General features: G+C 50.4%; 1 protein-coding gene across 1 annotated transcript in view; it reads right to left on the bottom strand.

Moving 5' to 3' along the window:
• The window catches only part of GABBR2 (gamma-aminobutyric acid type B receptor subunit 2), a 338,745-nt gene that overhangs the window by 155,630 nt on the left and 158,012 nt on the right, over positions 1-25,103 (bottom strand). The window contains exon 4 of the mRNA XM_029920582.1: positions 10,223-10,324. Within this exon, the coding sequence (XP_029776442.1) occupies positions 10,223-10,324 (102 nt within the window). The remainder of the gene's footprint in view (positions 1-10,222; positions 10,325-25,103) is intronic.

The raw sequence follows: 25,103 nt of genomic DNA, 5'->3' as shown, positions 1-25,103 counted from the left end.
GTCTGCTCACCAGTGCCACCTCAGCCCCGTCCCTGCAGCCCCACCTGCTGGGTTAGCCACCACCACCCCCCACTTGCTGAACTATGACCGCTTCCCGGCTGGGTCCCCACCCTTAGTCCTGCTTCACCCACCCCGGTCTCCATAGAGCAGACAAAGGAATCATTCCAAGATCCAGATGTGGTTGCATAAAACCTTTCCATGGCTTCCGGAGCTTTACTGGTCACCTCTGAGCTCAGCAGAACATTCGAGATGCTTTACCAGCTGACGCCTGCTCACGTCTCAAATCACACTGTTCTCCCCACTCTTCCAGGGTATCAGAACGAGCTGCCTAAGCTGGTCTAAAACAGGGCTGCCATTCATGCATGCATTCATTCCTCCATTCCCCCACCCCAGCCCCTTCTTCCCTCTCACCCCATTCCTTTGCCTAAAGAGCTGCCACTCACACCCTTCATGCTTTAGCTCAGGCACCCCCTACTCTGAGGAACCATCTTTGTCCCATGAGGCTTGGTGGTCTTTTGATCCTCTGTGGGCCCAGAGCACTCTGTGCTGCCTTCTGTCATGGCCCTAGTTTACTTGTTTGTCTGTCTTCCCCCTGGACTGGGGGTTACTTGATTCATCTCTGGGTCCCCAGCTCAGGGGGACAGGGCATGACATATATATATCAATAAAAAATATATACTGGTATTGAATACATGATGAAGTGGGTGAATGCTATGTGAGCTACCAAGCATAATGCCTGGCCTGCACTCCTAATTCAGTGACTACAATGATTACCACCGCACTAATATCCTGCTGGCCTAGGGCCTCTGCACCGACGTGGTTCACCATGTCCCTTTCTTGAATGGACTGAGGAACCCACATCTTCATTGCTGATCACCTGACCACCTGCAAATAGATAAATAACCAGCTCTACCGCTTATGGGCCATTTAGTGTCTCTGTTACCATGACGACCGAGTTGCATGGACCACTTGGTTCTGTGCTCCCAGACTGTTAGTACTGGATGGAACCCAAGGGATCACTGATCTAGTGAACCCCTTCCTAGAGAGGCAAAAGGCTTCCCCCAAGACTGCACCCACTGTTCTCACCTTGGTGGCCCTCCGATGGTCAGAGGAGAAAGATCCTAGCCAGAGCCAGGTTGTGTCTGCTGCAGTGTTCACACCCACTCTGATTCTTGCCGGGAAGAGGTGGCAGGATGCTGCAGGGTCTGGGAGGGAAGAGCCAGCACCCAGTGCAGCTGAAGCCTCGAATCCCGGAGTGGGGAGTGGACAAAGGGAGATGCAAGAGGCCTGGGATCCTTAGCAGGAGGCTTGAAAGCAGCAGAAAGAGGTTGAAGGGCTTCTCAAAATGGGATTTGTGTACTCCCGGAGCATGAGGACTTTTCTTGGGAATATGGAAAGCATGGGCCTACCTAGTTCTCCTTTTCAGAGCACCAATTTATTAGAAGATGCAGGGGTGAGGGAAAAAGTTTTAGATTTCAGGAGTCTTAAAATTTTTTAACACACGCCTGCTCTCACAAAAGTTCTAGAATCACGCTGTTTGGTGTTATATAACTTGTATCTCTTCCTGAGAATCCGGAAAGTAGAAAGACAAATTTTGCCTTGGCAGTGGTCCCTGCTTCTGGCCACGCCTCCCACCTCCCTGCAAGGGGCGGAAGCACACTCTCCTAGGTGGTGGGAAGGGCACTGGGCAGTATGAGGAGCACCAGGGGGTACGGGAGGAGAGTCATGACAGTCCCTGAGGACAAGAGGGACAGAACAGAGTTGTGATGGTGCAGAGAACCCAGAATGTGATAGAGGGCAGGGTCCTGAAATCCTGTGCCCTTCCATAGACTGCAGGGGCAGAAGATGATGTGAGGTGGGACAAAGGACAACTTGTACTCAAATGGTTGGACGAAGGTTGGAGGCCATATGGAGGCCTGTGTTCCCACAAATGGCCTCGCCTACAAGGGAGGGGCAAGAATGGAAGGACACAGCAATAGGGCGGGAGGTCCGGGGAGGGGTACTCAGCCCAAACCCTGGATGAATTTCCTTTCCTCCTTCCTGGGTCCTTCTCATCTGTTGTCTAGAGTCTCTTTGTCTTTGGGACCCATAAAGCAGGCTAAAATCACACATACACACACACACCCACCCCACATAAGAAGGAAAACCCAATTCAAAGACCTTGTGTATGATAATAAATTACATATATATATAAAGAAGACAAATAAAGGGGGAGTTTTAATAAAAGATTTTTTAAATGAGAAGATAAAAAAGAAACTCATATAACCTTGTATGTCAACTGTACTTCAATAAAAAAGGAAATTCACGTACAGAAAAATAACAAAACAGAACAAATACCTTGTGTATAACCTCCAGTTTGCAGGGGATTTTAGCAAAATACAAATCAAGGACAATTCCTGAGCTTGTTCTAGCGGTGGTACTCAGCAGTCAGCGGCCCTACCCGAGGAGACAGCCGTTGTCATTATGTCCATTCTGGAAAGTTTCATGAGTGAGCTGAGCTCCAAAGAACAAAGACATTTTTCTGAGTGTGGCAGACACCGCTGGCCCTGCTGGATGCTCCCCCCACCCCCCCATCCATCCCAGTGCAAGGTGGGCGGCTTACAGCCCTGGAGGACTGTCCTCAGCCACAGAGAACTTCCCAGCCCCAAAGGCTACACTGTGCCCCACATTCTACAGCACCCAGTGACTGACTCGCTGAATGGTGGGACCAGCTGTGTGGTCCAGACACCCCGTGGGCCAGGCTAACCCGGTCTCCAGCCAAGACAACATTCTGGCCCAGTCCCCTCTTGCCTTATCTTGCCTCCGTGAGTCACCTTCACCAGAATCTCAGGCTCTGCTTCTAGAGACTTCAACCTAAGACACCAGGTCACACAGGGAGGAAGGGGTGGTGCTGGCTTCGACCCCGCCTGGGCCTGGCCTCCAGAGCCCTAGCGCTTGACCACTGGCCCTATACATTGCCTCCCAGGCTGAGGGAAGAGCCAGTCTGCAGCAACAACTCATGGAGCAAAGTCGTGCAGATTTCGACGTGGAGGCACTGAAACAGCAGATGTGATCCTGAGGTGTTAAAATAGCTGGTGCACACTTAAAACAGCAGGAAAGCAGAAGGCCACCCCATCCTGCCTTCCCTGTGGCAGGGGTGGGGGTCCTGCTGGGAAGGCAAGGTCAACCTGGACATTGGTGTTTGGGTCATCTGGCATTTCCTACCGCCTGTGCACCTGTCTTGGACCACGTGTAATCGCCTCCTGGTTTCTCAGGTGCCCAGCCCCACAGACCCGCTGGGGCTGCCGAAAAATCAGATAAAATTGTGTACCAAATTGTGGAAAGGGAGGAGGTATGCCAAGCTCCAGGGTGGCCAAACTTTTAGAGGCTGGCCATGGCAGGGCTGGAAGGTGGCATGACCTGAGCTTGCGGGCACTGGGGAAGAGGCTGGGGACCCAGGCAACTCCCGCCCCCTGACTCCGGCTGTGAGACCTGGGGTGAGTCCAGCAGGGTTAGCCTAGATGCTGTCCAAAGTCCCTTCTGGCCCTGACACACTGATTCCATACCTAGAGTGAGTATTTTTATTTGGCTCAAGTGAGTTTTTCTTAGACTTCCTCATCCCCACCAGAGAAATGTCCCTAAAGGCAGAGAAGCAGGAGATACATATTGTTATAACAATCCCTTTATTCTGATTAGCCCTCCCATTTATTTTTCATTTTTATCTATCTGCCTATGTATGTATGTATCTATGTTTGTATCTATCAGAATATGGTTGACACACAATGTCATATTAGTTTCAGATGTACAACATAGTGATTCAACAACGCTGGACCTTAAGGAGACACATACTCTTAAAGAAGAGAGTAAAGAGGGAATAGCCCACAGCAGCCTACTGGGAAAGCATGCCATTTCTGTAAAGTTTATTATTTTATCTTGAAAACTCACATACATTTAGCATTCCAATAACATACCTACATTTATCTTAAGAGAAAAATAATGTGTTTCTTCCCATGTTTCTGAGCAAAACTGGCCTGCTAGGAAGATGTACCATGTTTATTCTGTAGCTCTGGACCCCCCTTGGGGTGCCTATATGAACCCTACTTTCCGGGAGCCAAGCAGGCTCCTGGCCTATGGGGTGGCATGGGGGAACTTCCCACTAGGCCCCTCCCATAAAGCAAAGACAGCAGTAGTCCACCCGAAAGCCTGTTTTTGTGGTCTTCCTATGATAGGCAGACAAAAGCTCCCTGCAAAAGTGTCCATTTCCTACTCTCCAGAACCTATGAATTTGCTCTGCGACATGGCAAGGGGGAGTTAGCATTGCAGGTGGAATTAAGGTTGCTAATCAGCTAGTTTATAAATTAGGAAGATCTTCCTGGAATCTAAACCCTGAATGATGGGCTAGAAGCTGCTCCAAGCAAGACAGATAAAGCAAACCAAATGAACAGAGCAGGACACTGGAAGCCTGGCACTCTCCCCCACGTGGCCAGCACCATGGAAATACCTGGGGGCAGCCTCCGGCCCTCCTCCCAGCCCAGCCTGGCAACAGTTAACTGTAAAGCCCCGTGTTCGGAACAGGCCTGGAAGGAGCTTAAAGGCCTCGGGTCTTCATCACAGAGATGGTTTTTCTTGACTTTCTTTTGGCGAACTTTGGTACATATCTGCTAAATCAGCCTGATTAATTTCATTATTTGGTTCCTCTGTGTTCTTGCCTATTTTCGCCTGGGTGATCTGTCCAAGACTGAGAGAATGTTACGGCTCCCAACACCATTGTGTTTCTGTCATTCTCCTTTGTCTTTTAACAGGCTTTTCTTTATATATTTCAGTGAGATGTAATTTAGAGCAATAATGGTCCATGATTGTGTTATTCTCATGGTGAATTGTACCCCTATCTTTAGAGAATGACTCTCCTTAATCTTGTTTAATGCCTGTACCTTGAATTCCCTTTGGGTCTCAAATGAACACTGGGGTTCTTGCTTCACTTGGGTCTGCTTGACCTACCTTTGCCCCATCTTTTACCTTTGACCTTCCTGTGGCACTTTCTCTGTTGTCAACAGCTGTAGTTAGTTCTTCAAAAACACAGTTCTCTGCCTCTGCCTCTTACTAGGGAGCTTGACCTCTTTGAATTTATGGTCAGAAGGACTATATTTGGTCTGCAATTATATGTTATGCTTTCTGGTGTTCACATTTTCTTTCTGTTTTTCAATATGTGGACTAGATTTCCCCTGCTTCCCTCTCCTGTGCTCCAGATGCCTTGGGTTCTGTTTGCATTATACTATGTTTACCATTAAGTTTTTCAAAGCCTTCTTTAGCTTGTGTGTTTCTCATTAGGAAACTCATGAGCCAAATGGTCTCCGTTGAGCCCCAGGAGGCTACCACCCATATTTTTCAGTTGCCCACTTCTTTGGCTATGTTAATGGAATATGGATTTTTACCTCTCAATTATTGTTATTACCAGGTCTATTTTTGCGCTCTATGTATATGTACGTTAACTTTCAAAATGAACTCTTGCGTCTATATACCATTTTATACCAATTATTTAGACTTAGCTCTCTATGGTGCTGGTGGTCCCTGATCAGCAGTTTCTGCCATGACCTCAGCTATGAAGTTTGCCATTGTTCTGGGCTGGCTGACATAGGACTTCAAGGATTAACTTCGAGAAAGCCACCGGGCTAGTATGCCACCGGGCTAGTATGCGGCTGAGCCGCACACATGGGAAAATGTCCCCCAGCTGCTCCATTGTCTCTGGGATTGAAGGCTGCAGAGGACTCCAGGTGGCCTGGTTTTTGCACCTTTGTGGGAAATTTGCTTTCTTCTAGCCTAGATTCTTGTAGATTTCCCCCTTTATGTTAGTACTTCAAAGCTTTTGCTAAAATGTGTGTTGGTGTGACTCTCTTTTCACCAATTTTGCTAGAATGCGGAAAGGCCAGCTAGACAATGCACATACAGTATGGACATTGTACTTATGAAACTGTTGAACTGTCAACCAAATTGCTAATGGTTAACTATTAGCAATTTTGTTAATCCAATCTAGGAGGACCCTCTTGGGCTCCCTTGAATTTGTCTCCTGTTTAAAAAAAATAAACTTCTTATTTGAGAATAGTTTTAGATAGAAAAATGACAAAGATAGAAGATTCTCATATGTTCCTCACCCGGGTTCCTCTATTAGTAATATTTTGTGTTCATGTGGTACATTTGTTATAATTAATGAATCAATATTGATTATCATTAGCTAAAGCCCATATTTTATTCAGATTTCCTTAGTTTTTTTTTTTCCCCTCTAATGTCCTTGCTCTATCCCTGGACTGTACCCAAGGTACCGCATTATATTTAGTTGTCATGCCTCCATAGGTTCCTTTGGCTCAGACATTCCTTATTTTTGAAGACCTAGACAGGTTTGAGGAGTGTTTTGGAAAACACTTGAAAATTCAACCATGTTTTTCTCATGGTTAGGCTTAGGGCATGGGTTTTGGGAAGAAAGACCACGGAGGTAAATTGCCCTTCTCATTCCCTCATATCAAGGGTGCATCCTATCAATGTGACTTATCACTACTGATGTTGACCTTGGTCACCTAGCTGAGGTCGTGTTTGTTGGATTTCTCCATCATCAAGTTCCTTTTCTCCCTGCTTTCTATAGTGCACTCTTTGGAAAGAAATCACTTCAGAATGACTTAAGAAATGGGTCATTCTGCTCCACCTCCATGAATCTGAAATATCTACATAGATTATTTGGAATTCTTCTGTATAGGATACTTGCCTATTCTTTCCCATTTATTTATTCAGTCACTCCTAGCAGAATGGACACATGGATATTTATTTTATACTTTGGGTTATAATCCAATAGTATTTTATTTTATGGCTGAAATTGTCCCAGCCTTGACCCCTGGGAGCTCCTTCACTCAGCTGCACTCCTTTACTTCCCGGCACTAGAAGACGCTCCAGGATCAACCTGCATATTTCCTGCCCATCCTAGAATCAGCTGTTTCTCCAAGGAGTCCTAGTTCCTTTTTCAGGAGAACGGTATTAGAAACCAAGATCTGGGTTCTAGGGGTGCTTGCTGCCACTGTGGTGCCTGTTTCGTTTTGATTTTGGTTCTGTTTCATCTTCCTGGTTTTCCCTTAGGCTCTCCCCTCTCCACGGTCCACAATATTCTCTCTTCCCTCATTAGATTGATCACTCCCACCATTTCCTCTGAATTCTGGGAAATATCTCAAGTTTGTCCTTCGCACTATTGATCTTTATTTTTCTTGGCATGAACTCTGCTCTCTAATACCTCCGATGCAGATTTTAATTCTGCCGTTTGGTATTTAGTTTTCTCCCTTGTCCTCTGAATATCCTTCTCTATCTTATCCCAGAGTAAAACAGAGATTTTCTTTTTCTCCAAGCTTTCCAGAAGTTCCTTTATTCCTGAGTATTCTATCCTTGTGTTCTCTGTTGGCTTTGTCTGTCCAGGCTTGCTATTTTATTTACACACACTCAAATTAATTTGGTTCTGGGAGATGGAGAACAAAACAGTGGGCACAACAGACAGAAACTGTTGCCTCCGAGAGCTTATGTTCTGGGTGGAGGGGTGGGGCGCGGGACAGATGATAAAACAACGAGGCAAAATGAATGGTCGGTCAGATGTTGTGATGGGTTGAATTGTGGCCCTTAAAGATATGTTGAATCCCCAATACCTTGGGATGTGACCTTACTTGAATACAGGTCTCTGCAGATGTAATTAGTTAAGAGGAGGGCAGACTTGTAATCCAACACAACCAGTGTCTTAATAAGAAGACCATATGAAGGGAAAGAGGAACATGCCATACAAAACAGGGACTTCCGTTACACAGCTGCCAGACAAGGGGACACTAAGGCTTGCTGGCAATACCACAGGCGACCAGAAAGGCACGGGACAGCCCCACAGCCTCCTAGACAGCATGGTCTTGCCGACACCTTGGCCTTGAACTTCCAGCCTCTAGAATGTGGGGGAATACATTTCTGTTACTTTAAGCCACCTAGTTTTTGGTACTTTGTTACAGCAGCCCCTCAGAAACGAATACAGACGTCCGTCAATGAAATGGAGAAAATCAGCAGAAAGTGGGTGAGGATTTAACTTCTAAATGAAGCATGCAGGAAAGGCCTCTGGAAAACTGAACAACTGGGCAAAGACAAGATGAAGGCTGGAGAAGGAGTCATGTAGGTCTGTGGGGGAAGAGCGCTTCCCCCAGAAGGACTCCTTTGCCAACAGACAGACTGGGCTCTGCCTGCCCCTCCCCCAGCTTATGTGATGCTGTCATCCTTTCTAGTGGCAGCTGTGTGGGGCGGTGGAGGGACCTGGACTGCCTAGTCATCCAGATCCAGGCTTGAATCAAACCCACCACTTTCCAGCTGGGTGATTTGGGGTGAACCTTAACCTCTTTGATCCTTACGTTCCTCATCTGAGATGCCGGGATGCAAAAACTCTCTGTGCAGGGCTCTGGGGAGGGCTGAATGCACCAGTGAAGGTCAAGGGCTCCGCATCGGCCCCTGGCTTTTGGTCAGGGCCCCGGACAGGTGGGCTGCTGTTTCCATCATCTGCAGTGTCACGCCTACTTCCAGTGGAGCTAGCTGGTTGATGAACGGAGCACCCAAGTCCAGCCCTCCCTCATTTCTCTGCAGAGGTTCAATGGGCGCCTCTGCTCCACACACCAAGGCTTTTTAAACTTTAAAGTCCACAAAACTCTTCTGGGCCTCTGAGGCACAGGAAGCTATTTCAAGTGCCCACCCTGGGGAGACGCTGCCCTGTGTGGCAGGAGAACATCATCACAGCATCGGGCTCCTCCCTCCACCCCCAGCGCCACCCGACTGCTCCCAGCTGGACAGGCACTGCACTGCTCTGGGTATTTTATTTACACACACTCAAATTAATTTGGTTCTGGGAGATGGAGAACAAAACAGTGGGCACAACAGACAGAAACTGTTGCCTCTGAGCCCACGAGGGGTGCCCCCACAGCCTGACTGGACCCTCAGACCACACAGCCTGGGGGCTGGGGGAACAGCGTGGGCAGATCCACCGGGCCGCCAGCAGGCCCTCCCAAGCTACGGTGTCCTCATCTGCACAGGCTCGAAGGGCTGCAGTGTCACACACAGGCCTTGTGTCTGCTTCCCTTGTTCCCTGTCTTTGGGCCTCAGTCTTCCCATCTGTGTCTGGCATCTGCCACTTGCTGTGACTGGTGTAACCTGGGATGGAAGCCCACGGTAGAAGGGGACATAGCAGCAGTTGGCATCGGCGGTCTTGGTGCCGGCAGCCCTAAATGTGGGCATAAGGGAATGGAAGAGAGGGAAAGAGGAAGGTGACAGCTCTAACTCTGTCTTCACCTGCTTATGAACTCCTAGCACCTCCCACTGCCCCGTGGATAAAAGACCAAACTCCTTAGCTTGACATTCAAGTCTTATGGAACGTGGCTCCAAACTCCTTCCAGCCCCCTACTCCAGCATCTGTGGAATTCCTGCTGACCCCTGCTGCGTGGTGGTGAGCATGGCCGCCCCGCCCTCTGCTCTTCACCCCTCCTTCCCTGCTGGGCTCCTGCAGGTCCCTGTCCCACTCATCTATTTTCAAGGTGCAAATGCCTTCCCTTCTCCGGAGCCTTGTCTGAACCCTCTCCCCAGGCGGGATGAGTCACTTCCTCCCTCTGTTCCCAGGCCCCTCTGTTCCTGTCCCCCAGAGAGGTAACTGGCTTCCTCTCCAGCTGTGACCAACCTGACGCCTGATGGTGTCTGTGAGTCCAGGAGCGGGTATGGCACAAACCAGAGAGAGCTTGCGGGGTGAGGAGACAAATGGCAGACAGACCACGGACGGCTGGGCAAATTTCTAGTTGGCCCTCTCTGTTCCCGGAGTGCGTGTCACCAGAGGGGTCAGAAGCCTGGACTTTAAGTCTGAACAACTATACTTCCTTGCTGTGGCTTTGGGCGACACAGTCCCGCTCTCTCAGCCTCTCTGCCATGAAGAAGGTAATGCCCTGCTTGCCCCTTAGACTCGACGGAGAGACACAAAACCAGCCAGTGAGCTCTCCGTGGCTATGCACCCAGCAATCAGACCTTTGGCCACTGCTGGACAAGCAAGGGGAAAGCCAAGGGAAGCCAGCTCCTGGGAGCCTCTCTCCATGTGGGAAATGCCAGGATGAAATGAAAGAGCCAGAACTCAAGGCGCCTTCATAGTCAGGGACGTGGGGAACCCGAGACATGGCATCGGTCTGTCCCCCAGGCCGTGGCCAGCGGCACTCACCTTAAGCTTTTTGACACTGGTGCAGGGATCATTGGAGAAGCTCTCGGTGTCCGAAATCTCAATGTCCTCACCATAGAGAACCCCAGTTAGGTCGTTCCTCACCTGTTGGAAAAGAGAAAGCAGAGGGTGTGTGTGCTGGCAGCCACAGGAAGGGTCTGTTCAGAGGGGGCGTCCTGGGGAAGCAGCCTAACTCAGCTGGTTTTCTCCAGCCAAAGTGCAAAAGGAGCTATTTTCCCCTTCATCATAAACTAGAGGGCCCCGTGAGACCTGGCGGTCCAGCCTGCAGGGGACACACTGGTGTAAGGATGCGAGACTGGGAAGGGGCTAGCTAAAGTTGTGCAGAGGTTTTCTGGGAGGGAGTCAAGACTCGCATCTGAATCTCTGGGCTTTCCTGCTCGTGTTCCTGTCTCATCACACTGTCTCTAAGTCAGACTATTCACATACATCTCTATTTATACTTTTCATTATTTATTTGCAATATGATTTCACTTCTAGGGTGAAGAAAGAGCAAGACACTCAGGTGGTGCAGAATAAAGAGTAAGGGGGTAGGGGACCAGCCTGTGCCGTTACATGTAACTATCTGTCTGCTGACACACAGGACCGACAGCTAACATCCATGTGCTGAGAAAGCCGATCTACAAACTCCAGGGCTCACCGGGTGTGGCCAGTGTGTGAAGCAGTATGTATGGGAGGATATTAGGGGGTGGTGGGGACAGTGGCAAATGGAGACCGGATGTCTCATGTAAGATGGCAGCTGTTCCAATCATGCTGAGCCCCAGAAGGCTAGACCAGGGTCACTAGACTTTCTGATTTGGCGTGGGGCAGGGAGGAATTCAGAAATCCAGGCTTTTTAAGATATAAGATCCCTTCATATTTTAAAATGTTGATGCAATTTTGAAATATTAAAAAACAAAAACAAAAACAAAGTAAGAACCGAACCATAGAAACCTGGAGGTTGTGTCTGCTCATGGCTGACCACCCTCCGACATAGAGCAGTGGAAACCGAACTGTGTGTTTCAGTAACGACTACCAAGTGGGGCTTGGGGACCCAAGGTTCCAGGTCCTGCTCTGTCACTGACTCCCCTGTGACCTCTGCATCTCTGTGTGACCTTCTCTGCCTCAGGGCTTCCATTTCCTCTTCCTTAAGAGAGGCTGACGCTTACAAGCACCTCGTGTTCACACCATTAGGACAGCTATTACCAAAACACAGGAGACAGCAAGCACTGGCAAAGATGTAGAGACGCTGAGTGCCTCACATGGTACAGCCACATTGGAAACAGTATGGCGGCCCCTCAAAAACCAAGCACAGATCACTACCTGATCCAGCATTCCACTTCTGGGTATATTCTCAAAAGAGCTGAAAACAAAGTCTTAAAGATATATTTGTACATCCCTGGTCACAGCAGCGTTCTTCACAAAAGCCAAGCAATGAAAGCAACCCAAGTGTCTATATCAATGGATGAAGGGAGAAACAAAGGGATAAAGATGTGGTGCACAAAGAGGAGTATCATCCGGCCTTAGAAAGGAATGAAGAGCTGGGGCGCCTGGGTGACCCAGTCTGTTAGGCCTCCAACTTTGGCTCAGGTCATGATCTCACACCTCATGAGTTCAAGCCCCATGTCGGGCTCAGGGCTGATAGCTCAGAGCCTGGAGCCTGCTTCAGATTTCATGTCTCCCTCTCTCTCTGCCCCTCCTCTGCTCATGCTCACACTCACGCTCTCTCTCTCTCTCTCTCTCTCTCTCTCTCTCTCAAAAATAAATAAGCAATGTAAAAAAGAGAGAAAGGAATGAAGAGCTGACACATGCTACAACATGAATGAAATGAAGACATTATGTTAAGTGAAGGGGGCCAGATACAAAAAGACACATATTGTAGGATTCCACTTACAAGAGGTCTCTAGAGGACTCAAACTCAGAGACAGAAAGTAGACCAGCGGCCATTAGGGGCTGGGGAGGAGGGATGGGGAGTTAGTGTTTGATGGGTGTAGTGTCTGTTTGGGAGGATGAAAAAGATCTGGGGACTGGTGGTGGTGCTGGCTGCACAACACTGTGAATGTACTCAATGCCACCGACTGGACACATAAAAATGGTTAAAACAGTAAATTCCATGTGACGTATATTTTATCAAAGAAAAGCATTTCTTATTTCAATGATTGGTAAATTCTTCCGACGTATATATCAAGGTGTTTTTGAGTAATTTGGCCCTAATGTCACAGGATGGCCTCTGGGAAGCCATCACCGCGGAAGGGGAACTGAGGGTTTCAACGGGAACTGCTATATTTTATTTCTCTAAGAGACACAGGACATAAACAGACCAAAATGTGAATAAATTAACACTGGGTAGCAAACTGGGTGTTTGCTATTCTTATTTCCTGAATGCTTGAAATACTCTGAGATAAAAGTCTTCTACAAAGAAGGACACCTGTTGCGGTCAGTGCCCATCCCTGGCTTTTACCTCTGTTTTGATGTTAGACTGGGAGCCAGGTGATGGGGGGAAAGCGTTGACTTTGGCATCACAGTTTATTTCTGCTGCCACAAATCCCTTCTGGATGCAGGTGGAGATCTGCTGTTAGTTTTGTGTGTCGGGGGTGTTGTGGAGCGACGACACTTACTAAACACAGAAAATGTGCAAAGTCACCCTTGCTGGAGGCAGCGCAGCTGACGCACACATCACGGGCACGCGCGGCGGCCCTCTGCCGACTCGCTGCCCAAACTCGGGGGAGCTGCCGGCGCTCTCTTGGGGCTCAGTCCTTGCGCCTCCGATCTGGGGGCAATACAGCATGTAACTTTCAGGGTTGTTTGAGGGCCAGCCAAAATGCTGAGGATGTGGAACGGCTCTGTAAGCTCTAAAGTTCTTTATGCTGCTTAAAAGCTGGAATGATCAGGGCCCTTGCGTGTCTCAGTCAGCTGAGCGTCTGGCTTTGGCTCAGGTCATGATCTTGCGGTTCATGATCATGTTCGAGCCCTGCGTCAGGTTCTATGCTGACAGTTCAGAGCCTGGAGCCTGCTTCAGATTCTGTACCTCCTCCTCTCTCTGCACTCGCTCACACTCTATCTCCCTCTCTCCCTCTCTCTCCCTAATAAGCAAACATTAAAAAAAAAAAAAGCTGGAATAATCACATCCAGGCTTAAGGCAGGGATCAAGATAGCCAGTGGGTTGGGGTATCTGTATCTATCTGTGAATAAGAATGTGCGTGAAAGCTGTGTTTAATTATGGCAAATCAACTAGGTTTTAGGCAGTTAGAACTCAAAACAAACAAAACATAAACACCCTGGAGGTCTTCTCATTCTGCCCCTAATTTCACAAATGAGGAACCTGAAGTGTCGCTCCCATCCCTGTGCTCTCTGCATGTTCCCAGGCTGGCTCTTCTGAAGCCTGCCAGCTGTGGACAGTTCTGGAAGCCTGATGAGCCAGAACAGGTCAGAACAGATGGTGGTGCGATCAGCCGCCATAATTTTAGCACCAAGAAGTCTGAGCTCAGCTCAGACCCTTTTAGAGAAAGCAAATGGAGGAAATCAGTAATAAATGGTAGTTTTAAGTAACCAAAGCATGGAAACAAAATAATATCATTGATGCAACTCATAAAGAAAAAAGATCCACACCCTCATTGTGTGGCTAGGAGGACCATTCAGTTCACTGGTCAAAGACGGACGACATAAATTTGTAAACACCTATTTTTTCTTCTGGAACTGCAGGTATTTCTTGTTTAAGGGGGCCAATGTCTTTTTGCAGCTTGTCATAAACTGCATTTCTACACAGTGAATCCAATTTTTTTCATTCATCTCCAGTATAAAAGCAGAAATACATTCTTCTGGGAAAAGAATGACTCTTAATTTCCAAGAAAATAACACACACACACACACACGCACGCACGCACGCACGCACGCACGCACGCACACACAGTCCAGAGTCCAGTATAGTTGGGGTCCCACTGGGGGCGTCATTTGTATGGATGGGTATGGATGAGACAGAGAGGAAGTCTGTTCCATTACCTGGAAGGAAGGGCCAGGACTGCCAGGGGCTGGGTCCCTGGTGTGGGGGAGAACAATCAGAAGAGTCTAGTCCAAGCTAGAGCCTTGGGGCCAGCTCACAGGGCGGAGGCCACCTGAGGGGAGAACTTGCTCTGCTTCCAGAGCAGTGGATGTAAGCTCAGGCTACAGAAGGAGTTCCAAGGACGCCACGTCACTTGATGCCACGCAGGAAACCCGGTGGGTCAGAGCCTCAGGACTACAAAATCTAAGATAGGCTTGGAGTCAAGAGCCGCTGATTCCCCTCCTCCCCCTCCCGAGCCCACCCCCTCCCTGCCTCCAGAACTGGTACAGACTGTGGATATGAAGTTGTGCCAGAAAGCATATCCCTAAAGCAGTGGTTCCCAAAGTATGGCCCCAGCATCACCTGGGAACGTGTTAGAAATGCAAATTCTCAGGCCCCACCCCAGACCTACTAGACCAGAAACTGTGTCTAGCAATCCGTGTCTACTCAGCCCTCAGGCAGTTCTGATGCACGCTCAAGTTTGAAAACCACCGTCTTAAAGGAAGCAGGGTAAGTTTTACAATAATGGTTGATCATAGCATGAGAAATGTTCCCAATGGCTTGGATATCTCCCCTTGATTAGAGGACCAGAATGTGTTAACTGAGTAAGGCAACTGCCAAGAGAGCGAGTGGGACCGGGAGCCACATTAGAGGCACCACATCTAGGACAAAGGACGGGGCAGTTGCCCTCTGGTCTGTCCCTCTGTCCACACCAGTCCACACCTGAGATGCTGGGCTGAGTTCTAGTCACCTTTACTAATGACAAAGAGGCTCAGGCTCAGAGGAGAGGGGCGTGGCGTGGGTGTGGAGAGGGGAGGCCGTGGAGCCAGGGGGTGGGGGAGTGGAAAGCTTACAAGGGATGACAACAATGTCTCCTAAGGGATCCCATGCAGCCTTGGGAACCCAAGATCCAAATCCAAGAATTTTAACATTGAGACTCAGACTTCAAGCTCCAGAGTAGTCCATCTTGAAAGAAGTCAAGAGCTAGGCAGGATCAGTGGCTCTGGGGAAAAGCCCAGAGCTGTGGGGACAGTCCCGCTCAGGGTGTGCATGGAGAAAACCCCGTCAGGTCACATCAGCCATCTAGCTGAACAGCAGGCCCAGTAGGTCTGCACACAGCCTTCCTCCCAGCTGGGTCACGGGGCCATGGGGGAGGGGGGAGGGGGGCTTGTCACTCCAATAAAGCCATCACAGTGGCCTTGCTCCTCCAGCTGACAGAACACTTTGGGGACATAGCCAGTCTGCATCCCTCTTGTGAGACACGGGGGGAAGAGCGGACAGGAAAAGGAAACAGAGGAATAGGTATGTCAAGTGGCTACAGATCTTTGATCTCAGGCTCTCAATCTGGGCTCCTGCTTCATTTCCAGGGCTGAAGTTCCATCTGCCTGGCCTATGGGCTTAAGTCTCTTTCTGGATACTGCCTAGGGCTCTGGTTATTCCAGAGTGGGGCTCTGTTTGTTCTTGCCAGTCTCTCATTTATTTTCTCATTCATTCATTCATTCATTCATTCATGATACTGACATCTCTTCTATTCCATGCATCATGTGACGTAGGACTAGGGCTCTGAGAGTGAGCAAAACCATTCACAGTCCTGGGTCTCTAGCTAGTGGGGGTTGGAAACATTAATCAGATGATCACCTTGGTCTCCACCAAAATAAAGGCTCTCATGTTCAGGAACATACTCTGGGAGAAGATGTAATGGCAGAGTTGGACCCAGGCCAGGAGGTAAGGCAGGAGAAGGATTCCAGGTTGAACACATGTAAAAGTCCTGTGGTGACAAAGAGTATTGAAAAGCTAGAAGAGCTCACTGGGCTACAGCAGAGCAGGGGCTAGGGAAAGGGGGGAAGATCATGGGCATGAAATGAGGAATAGGCCATGAGGGTCTCATAATTTACATCAAAAGTGCTGGTCTTGAGCCTAAGCACAATGGGAAGCTGTGACAAGGTTTCGAGGAGGGGTGACATGATCAGAACCGTGTTTTAGGCTGCAGTGAGGCCAGTGAGGGGCCAGAGGCAGCTGGGGAACAGGAAGGCCAGTGAAGCAGCTCCAGCAACCATCAAGGTGAGAGGTTCTAGAAGGTAAAGACACTGCTGGAAGGCAAGAAGTGACCCACTCAGGGGCACATCTGGGGCAGCTAATAATCTGTATCAGTCACCCATTGCTGTGTAACAAATTATCCCAAAGTTTGGTGGCTTCAAACAAGACACACTTATCATCTCACAGAGTTGTCATGGGTCAGGAGTGCAGGAGCAACTTAGTTGGGTGGTTCTGGCTCAGGGTCTTTCACTGTAGTCAAGGTCTTGGGGCTGTAGTCGACTGAAGCCTTCTGGGCTGTGTGTTAGAACCTCCTGGGGGAGTTTTTAAAAATACTGGTGCCCTGGTGACATCCTAAGCCAATTAGAATCTCAGGACTACACCCAGGCATCAGCATTTTTAGAAGCCTCCAGGGGGTTCTAAAGTGCGGCTGAAGATGGTAACCACACACTTTAGGGGTAAAAGCAACAGGACTGTCAGGCTCACAGCTGAGTTGCCAACTTGCCTGAAAGTCCCCCATGTCACTGTCCCTACTTTCTTCAGGTCCAGGGCACCATCTTCCTTTACAGTTTCCCACACCCCTCTCCTGCCCTCCCCTGCCCCATCCCATAGCTATGTTTCATTTTACACCCCCAGATCCTTCTATTCCTGGCCCCCGGCGCCACGAGCAGGTCCTGAACATGTCAGAAGCAAGAACGGAAAGAAGGAAAGGAGGGACAAGGCGTAAGAGAGAAACAGTAAGTGAAGGCAGAAGAGGAAAGCACTGTACTGTCATGACTGTAAGGTATCATGTTCTGACCACATGTCCCAGGCAGTGAAGATGCCGACAGAGGATGTGAAATGCAAAGTAGATGCCACGGAGAGCACCACAGACTCTAGGACACTTGGCTTCTGTGGCCAGTGGTATCCCGGCTGCCTTCCCTAACAAGGCTGCTGCACGCACCAGCTGAGGAATCATCTAGAAAGGCAGAGATTCAGGTAAAGATGGGGAGAACCAGATTTGCACCACATGCACTTTACAACTCTCTGAAAATTCTAATTAGGTTACAAAATGAACTTGAGAGCAAAGCGAGTTCCCAGCTCTCCTATGGAAGTGGAGGTAACCTACTTTGTCATTCAAATGCACTTGCTATATATAGCGCTGGATTGTGCCAAAATGTCACTCCTCTTACCTAACTAAAGTGTATAATTATAGATTTACTTCTATTCATTCATGAAATGTGTCTTCATTTGATTAAACAGTTCATTCAAGTAAAATCCATTAAAATATGGAACATGTTAAAATGTGGCTCGTTAGAGGCAGAGGGCACCAATGTAGTTAAGATGCTAATTAGGATAAACAGGCATTTGAAACACTCAAATCTTTGAATAATTCAGGTCACTTTTACTGGGGCTGGAGCTCCCCAGGAACTGCCATTAATTTAAGCTAATTAAAAAATTAGCCCAGAGACTAGCGGACCAAGGCAGGAAGTGATGGCTGGGTTCAAACTCTTGACGGGCTCTCATCTGGAGGAGAGGGAGCCTGGTTCTGGGCACACCCATGGCAGCAGAGGGGACCAACAGGTTAATGGCGCAGGAAGGCAAAACTTTGCCCAAAGCCAGAAAAAGTCTTAATGATGGAGAAGGCGACTTTGATAGGTAGTGAGTTCCCCATCATCAGAGGTGTGCAAGGAGAAACTGGTTGGGATACTAGAGAAGTGAGTTTTCTCTCACCACCAATGCATGTGTTTTAAACAAGTGTTTAAACAAGTGTTTTAAAATTCCACCTGCCCCTACTTTGCCTTTTTGAATTTTACAGTTGTCCAAGCAGCCCTCTGCAGCTCTGAAGTTGTTCAGAGATTTGGGGCAAATCTACTGCACACAAGTGGCACTTGCACAGGGTAATACCTGGAGGTATGTGCACAACTGTGTCCATGTGAAGACCACGTGTGTGGGACACCTGTGTGTTCACACTGCAGAGCCAATGTGACCCCCAAAGAGGTATGTCTAAGTCCTAAACGGTAGAATCTGTGAATGTGACCTTATTTGGAAAAAGCGTCTTTGTAGATGCATCATGAGATGAGATCATCTTGGACCACCTGGGTGGGCCCTGAATCCAGTGATTAGTGTCCCTCTAACAGAAGAGCGAGGGAGATTTGGGACACGCAGACATGCCTGTGGAGGCAGGGGCAGACGCTGCAATGATTCAGCCACAAGCCAAAGAACATCTGGAACCACCAGAGGCTGGAAGAAGCCAGGAGGCATCCTCCCGGGGAGCATTTAGTGGGAGCAGCGCCCTGCCGACACCTTACTTTTAGACCCCTGGCTCCAGAACTGTAAGAGGAGGAATTCCTGTTGCTTTAAGCCACCCAGCGTCTGGTGATTTGTAATGGCAGCCGCAGAAGCAAATACACCTGGGGCCTCCTGGGACCTGGCCCCTCGTGTGTCCAAACCATGATCCCAGGGAGCCGCTGGGCTCCCTGTCCTGCCTGTGCCTCCCATTGCAGGCAAGGGGCCCCTCTACTTGACAGCCACTTGTCTGGCCCAAGGAAATAAGTCTTCCTCACTTATTCAGTCACTTCATGACTTTGAGCTCGCTTGCAGAGAGCAGGCCATGAGAACTGGGGCTGTCATGTCCGTCCCCTCAACGAACAGGACAGCCCCGTGAGGGGAGGGCTTTGTTTCCTTTCCAGGGTCCGCTGTGGTGCCTGCCAGGCTTAGAGGCAGAGGGTCAGGACCCGAGCTCCCCTGAACTCGAAGGGTTCATGCTGAGAATATTTGAGATGGTCTTGCAGGGATGAGCCAAATGCCAGCGGCTGGCCTGGATGTCTCAGTCTGAAAACACAGGAACTAGTCCTGGGGACAGTGCTGTGGTGCCCTCCGGGGTGGCCTGAGGGAGGCCTGGGTTCCCCGGGCCATTCTCTGTTCTCACCTGTGACCTGAGCCTGCCTAACCACTCACATCCAAACCCTTAGGGCAGTCCCCACCTGCTGGAAGGCATCTGGCCAGCCCACGTGGGGGCTGGGAACAGGGACCCCAGCTGGCACAGTTGGCCAGCGACAGGCTCTCGTGCCCAAGATGCACCCAGGACCTCTCCCGCCTGCCTTGGAGCCGCCACCACCATCACCCCGTCACAGCAGTCCTTCGGAGGGAGAGGGGAGAGCCACTGTCCTCTGTCCTGGCGCCCCACGAGCTTCCCGGGGGCCCACCTTCCAGAAGCACACCTTGTAGGGTGGGGGCACGGCCTAGACCAACCTGCACAGGGGCAGGACAGCTGACGCAAGGGAACTAGGGTTTTCTGGCTCTCGAGTCCCTCTTGCCCCCACCAAGCCTTGCACAGTTTTAGAAATTCCAAAGAAGCTTCAGTGTGATACACAGAATAAGAGCCCCTCCCCAAGATGCACACATCCTCATTCCTGGAATCTTTACTTCACATGGCAAAGCACACTTTGCAGATGGGATTAAGTGATGAGTCTTGAAATGGGGAGATCCCTTGAGATGGTAGAGGTGGGCCCAGTGTAATCATAGGGGTCTCTACAAGGGACAGAGGGAGGCAGTCCCAGAAGGAGACACGGCAAGAAGCAGGGGTCTGAGAGAGATGGTCTGCCGGAACCACACCGCTGGCTCTGAAGGTGGAGGGCGGGGCCACAAGCCAAGGAATGAAAGTGGCCTCTAGCCGCTGGAAAAGGCCAGAAGCAACCAGGCCAGCCCACACCTTGATTTTGAACTTCTGAGCTTTGGTTTTTTTTTTTAAGTTCATTTATTTTTGAGAGAGACAGAGAGGGTGAGTGGGGGGGGGGGCAGAGAGAGAAGAAGAGAGAGAATCCCAAGCAGGCTCTACACTGTCAGTACAGAGCCTGATGTGGGGCTCGAACTCACAAACTACGAGATCACGACTTGAGATGAAACCAACAGTGAGACACTTAAGGGACTGAGCTGCCCAAGCACCCCTGAACTTCTGAGCTTTGTTACCATAACATAACAAATTGTGATAATTTGTTACAGCAGAATGGGAAACTCATACAATCAGCTCTGACTTTAAGATTCCACACATCCTCAAATACCTCCTCCTACAGGAAGCCTTCCCTCATTGCCAAGTGAGTGGTGACCTCTCCTTTGAAGTGCATGGTCCTGTGCAGACCACTCTCTCTGGCTAACCAGAAACTGCGCCGAGAGTCCACACACCATTCATGTGGGACCCTTGGGGCCCAGCACTGGGCTGCCTGAGGACGTGGGACCAGGCCAAAGTCTGCATCTTGGATCTGCACAAGCTCCGGGCCTGCTGTCGTCCCTTGGCTGGCCACTCCTGCCGCTCTGCTAGCTCTGGGAAGTCAGGCTACGCTGAGCTGTGGGGAATGGAATCAGCCGTCAGAGCCTGGCAGCTTTCCTGGGACAAAGTGCCCGTGGCTTTCACTGCAGCAGGTTTGTGGGACCAGACCACTAGTTAGCGAATTATTTGGATATTACTAAAACACGGTTATTCCAGTTAAGGGGGGGCATTAGAGAAACCGCACCTGAGAGCACTGGAGGGAGCAGAAGGCAGAGTCACTCCCTGGTGTTCAGAGCCCCTCTCCTGCTCCTTGGCACCCCAGGAACCACAGAGGGGACAGGAGGGGGCCTACAGGGACACAAAGTCCCACCAGCACATCCTGAGGTGTGTCACTGAGACTAGGAGGCCAGCGTGCCACCTGGGCCCCAAGGGAATGGCCAGAGCTTTCAGCTCTTTCAAAGAACTTTCTAACCAGGATGGAAGGAACTTGCCCAGCAGGGAAGTGAGCTTCCAGGCACTGCTGGTATGCAAGCAGAGGTGGGGTTGCTATAGGAGGTATTCAGGCCTCAGAGGGAGGGCTGGAACCCTGAGGAACGTCTTGGATTCTTGAGCCTCTGCTCCAGTTATGAGGGGATGGGTTCTGAGGGCAGCCCTGGTGGCACCTATTCTCACCCCTGCAGAAATAGGACAGCTCCAGGGAGCTCAAGAGGCCGGAGAAGCAGGTAGATCCAAGTGTCCAACCTCTCACTTCAAGGCGGAGCTCAAGGACTCCTCAGAGACCATGGGACATCATCGCCTTTCGTTCCAGGCCCATGTTCCAAGGTGGGCTCTTTGTCCTCCAGTTGGTGATCTGCCCAGATGTCCTACGGCCCTCGCATTTGCAGGGCCACTGCAAAGGGAGGCCTCTGTCCAGCAGGCAGAGCTGGCCTGTCACCCTCAAGCCCACTCCCCACACCTCTGACACATTAACCTACCAGCCCTCACTGGACAGTGGGGGAAACTAAGGTCTGGGGAGGGGTAGGGACTTGCCTCACATCACACGGCCGTCTAGGGGCAGAGCTGGGTGCAGACCCAGTTTCCTGCCTCCCAGATCAATGCTGCCCCAAGCCGTGTCATTAACGGCAGCAGTGGGACAGTAATCCACAGAGCACTGGCTGCTACGTTTCCAGGTCCCTTTCCCAAATCCCTCAAGCCGACAGCTGCTTGAGGGCAGTGCCCAGCCCGGTTCCTGGATATCCCGGCCTGTAGGACGGGGCTCGGCCCAGAGCAGCAGGAACTAGAAATCTCCCCCACCTGGCATCACCCACGCTCGATCCGGAGTTTGTAAGAACAGCGGCCCCACGCCTGCTTGTGCAGGCACGTCTCTGGGTGCTTTGTAGAAATACAGATTCCCAGGCCCCGCCCCAGAGACTAAGTCTGGTATGAGAGGAGGGGAGGGCGACAGAAAGGCACCCGTATAAGGGACCCTGGGGTCTTCATTACACATTTGGGGACCACTGGCCATGGGATGCCCTGTCAGCTGCCCTCGTCTCTCCAGCCCGCTAGTCCAGACTCCTTCATTCCCAAGGGCCCTAGAACACATACTACAGTGTGCTGCCAGAACCTTCCATTCTCTCAGCTGCTTGGGAGCGTTGCCTACTGACAGCTCGCAGCTGTGTGTCTCCCAGGGATGGGCCCATGACTGAAAGGGGCAGCCTTGTCCAAGATCACATCCCTCCCCAGGGCAGCCCACACCAGTGACCGGCCCCGCCTTCGTGCCTGATTTGGGACATCTTGGAAGGGCCGTCTTAGCGGCAGTGATCTCCCTGGGCTCCACCCAGGCCTCTGTTACAACTGCATTTTGTGTCAACGTCACTGTCCTCTGCTCTGCCTCCTGGGTGGGTGCTCCCCAGGAAATCTCCTGCGGGTCTTGAGTCCCCTTCCTGGGGGACCTGACCTTTGCTGGACTCAGCCACCCCAGCGCTTTGTCCTCAGTCCTCGGAGGACAGGCTGCCTGTGCCGAGAGCTCACGGCACCTGGAGAAACACAGCTCTCCATTTTTTTGGGGTTCTTCTGCGGTACGACCCTCGTGCTGGCTCAGACCACTTATGACCTTGGGACTCAAAGACTTAACACCGGCAAAGTGACTTCTATGCTCCACCGTAAGGCTGACAAAAGGAGGAAAGTGACATTAAGTACACATACTCCAGCACATAGACCCCACCAGCCTAACTGCTTGCGTCGGCTGCCCCCTCAAGCCTGTCTCCACTACTCTGTTTCTGGAATCTGACTTTTGTGGACATGTCACTTGAACCCCCTTGTCCTCTGACTTCCAGATGGGCTCAGCCAATGAGGAGCCCCAGTGGAAGTGGGGGGAGGAACGAGAGATCTCAGGGATCTCTCCCCACCAGCCCCCTGGAGGCAGCCCCTCCTCCTGCCTCCAATAACTCCCCCCACCCTCTGGCCCCCCAGGGCACATGGGGGGATCACGAGGTTCTGGTGCTGCATTAGCCCTAGTTGGTTGTCCTGGTCCTGCCCAAAGTACTTTCTCTAAAGTAAACTTTCTTCACCTCAACGCTCTGATCACTTCATATTTCCTGCTAAATTTCACCCATACAACAGGTCTTTTACGTAGAAGTCAATGGTGTCACCAATTTTGTATCCGGACTTTTTTTACCTCACATTTTATCATATACCCTTGTAATTCATTTTTACCACCAAGCACATACACTAATCCCTTTAAGCTCCTAACCTCTGCTCTCTTCTGTCAAAGTCCTGGCCCTTTCTCCATGAAGTCCTTCTGGGTTTTCCAATGAGCTGCTCCTGAATGCTCCTCCCTCCCAGGTCCACGAGTTCCTGGCCCTACTCTGGAAGAACTGGAAGTTCTTTGGGTCATCCACACCCCCACAACAGCGCACAGCACGAGGTGTCCTTTGATCTAGTGTAGGCGGTGAGGGGAGAATGTCAGCCTCACTGGCCAGTGGAAAGGAGCTCAGATCAACAGCTCCTGCAAGGTCAGGAGAGGCAGTCTGCCCTTGCCCTGGCCCAGAGCCCGTGGGGCCAGCCCCAGCCCATAGAGGTGCTGAATGTGTGTCCTGGGAGGGAGCCGGTGGGTCAGGTGAGCCGACCACGTCCTGGGGCGGCCACTGCATCCAAGTGCTGAGCAGGCCACAGCCTGGGGGTGGGGCTTGGAGCTGTGCTAAACTAAGCAGTTTTTATAACGTGTCTTCCTAGGAGCAGAATCCAGAGACTCCGGGAAACAGGTATTCACTCTGCACTGTGCAAGGGGAATTTTCTGAAGGGGACCAGAATCCGGAGGCACTGTGGTTATGGTCTATTATCTCTGCCCCTGGGCCGAGAGCCCCGAGAGAGCCCGAGGCCATGAGTGACTGTCAGGTTCCAGGATAATGGGCCAGCTCAGTCAACACTGGCTGAATGAGGCCAATAGTGTCCTGTCCCCATTCACCTGCCAGAGGGGAGCACCACTCCCACCTGCTGCCCAGCCTTCTGTGGAGGCTTGAGAAGCATCTGTGTCTTGTCTGTATCAGAGGATATCAGAAAAGATGAAGGGTTCTTCGACTAAAATCCTGGAATGTTCCAGAAAAAAAGCCACAGAGAAAAAGTGGAGACCGCTGCACATCTGTTAGTACAATGAGCATGTACTGTACTGAGCATCTCTCCTAGGCAGAGACCCCAACACATGCCTCCTTACTCCTCTTGACCACTGGGTATAAACTCAAAAGGTATAATTCTGACCAGTTTATGGGTAAGTAAAATGAGATTCAGAGACATTGAGTCACTTGCCCAGGGTCACACAGCTAGGATGTAACAAACCGGGATTTAACTTTACACGTCTCTTTCCACAACCCATGCTGTAAACAGGGAGTTGGCAAACTATCTGTAAAGAGCCAGACAATACATACTTTAGGTTCTGCAGGTCACACAGTCGGGATCATAACTGCTCAACTCTGTCTTTACATTGCAAAAGCAACCCTAGACAATTTGCAAATGAATGCCATGGCTGTGTTCCAATAAAACTTTATTTAGAAAAACAGCAAGTTGGATTTGGTCCATGGGCCCCCAGTTGCAGACCCTTTGTTCTAAACCTACCAGAAAGAGCCTGTGGTTCTATTTTCCCCTCTAGGGAGGCGGTCGGGAGAGAGGCAGGAGCACACACGGGTGTCAGGTGCGTCCAGACTGGAACACAGGCTACGCCCCCATGGGCCGGGCCACTTCCAGGGAGCAAGGTCACCCTCTGCGAGCTCCTCTTGTCTGTATAAGGGGCATAACCACAACTATCTGGACGCCATTAGGAAGGTTAAGAGAAGCTAATGCATGCACTGGTGCACCAGGGCTGAGGTTCAGTGAATGGCTGTCCTTATTATCAGAGGCAACAGAGTCAAGAACGAGGCTAGAGCAAACCTGAGGGGAGGCCACAGAAGGGCAGAGAGGGCCAGTAGCACCGCTGAGACTGGCCCCCATGAGTGTGTACCCTCGTGATGGTGTTCTGCACCCATGGAACCCCGAAGGGAACTCACAGGCATCGAGGTGGGAGGAATCTCTGCACCTTCCCGGAAGGAGCAGAT

The sequence above is a fragment of the Suricata suricatta genome, chromosome 13 (genome assembly GCF_006229205.1).
Source record: "Suricata suricatta isolate VVHF042 chromosome 13, meerkat_22Aug2017_6uvM2_HiC, whole genome shotgun sequence".
Taxonomy (NCBI): Eukaryota; Metazoa; Chordata; class Mammalia; order Carnivora; family Herpestidae; genus Suricata; species Suricata suricatta.
The sequence above is the reverse complement of the archived record's forward strand: the minus strand, read 5'-3'. Positions and strand labels throughout refer to the sequence as shown.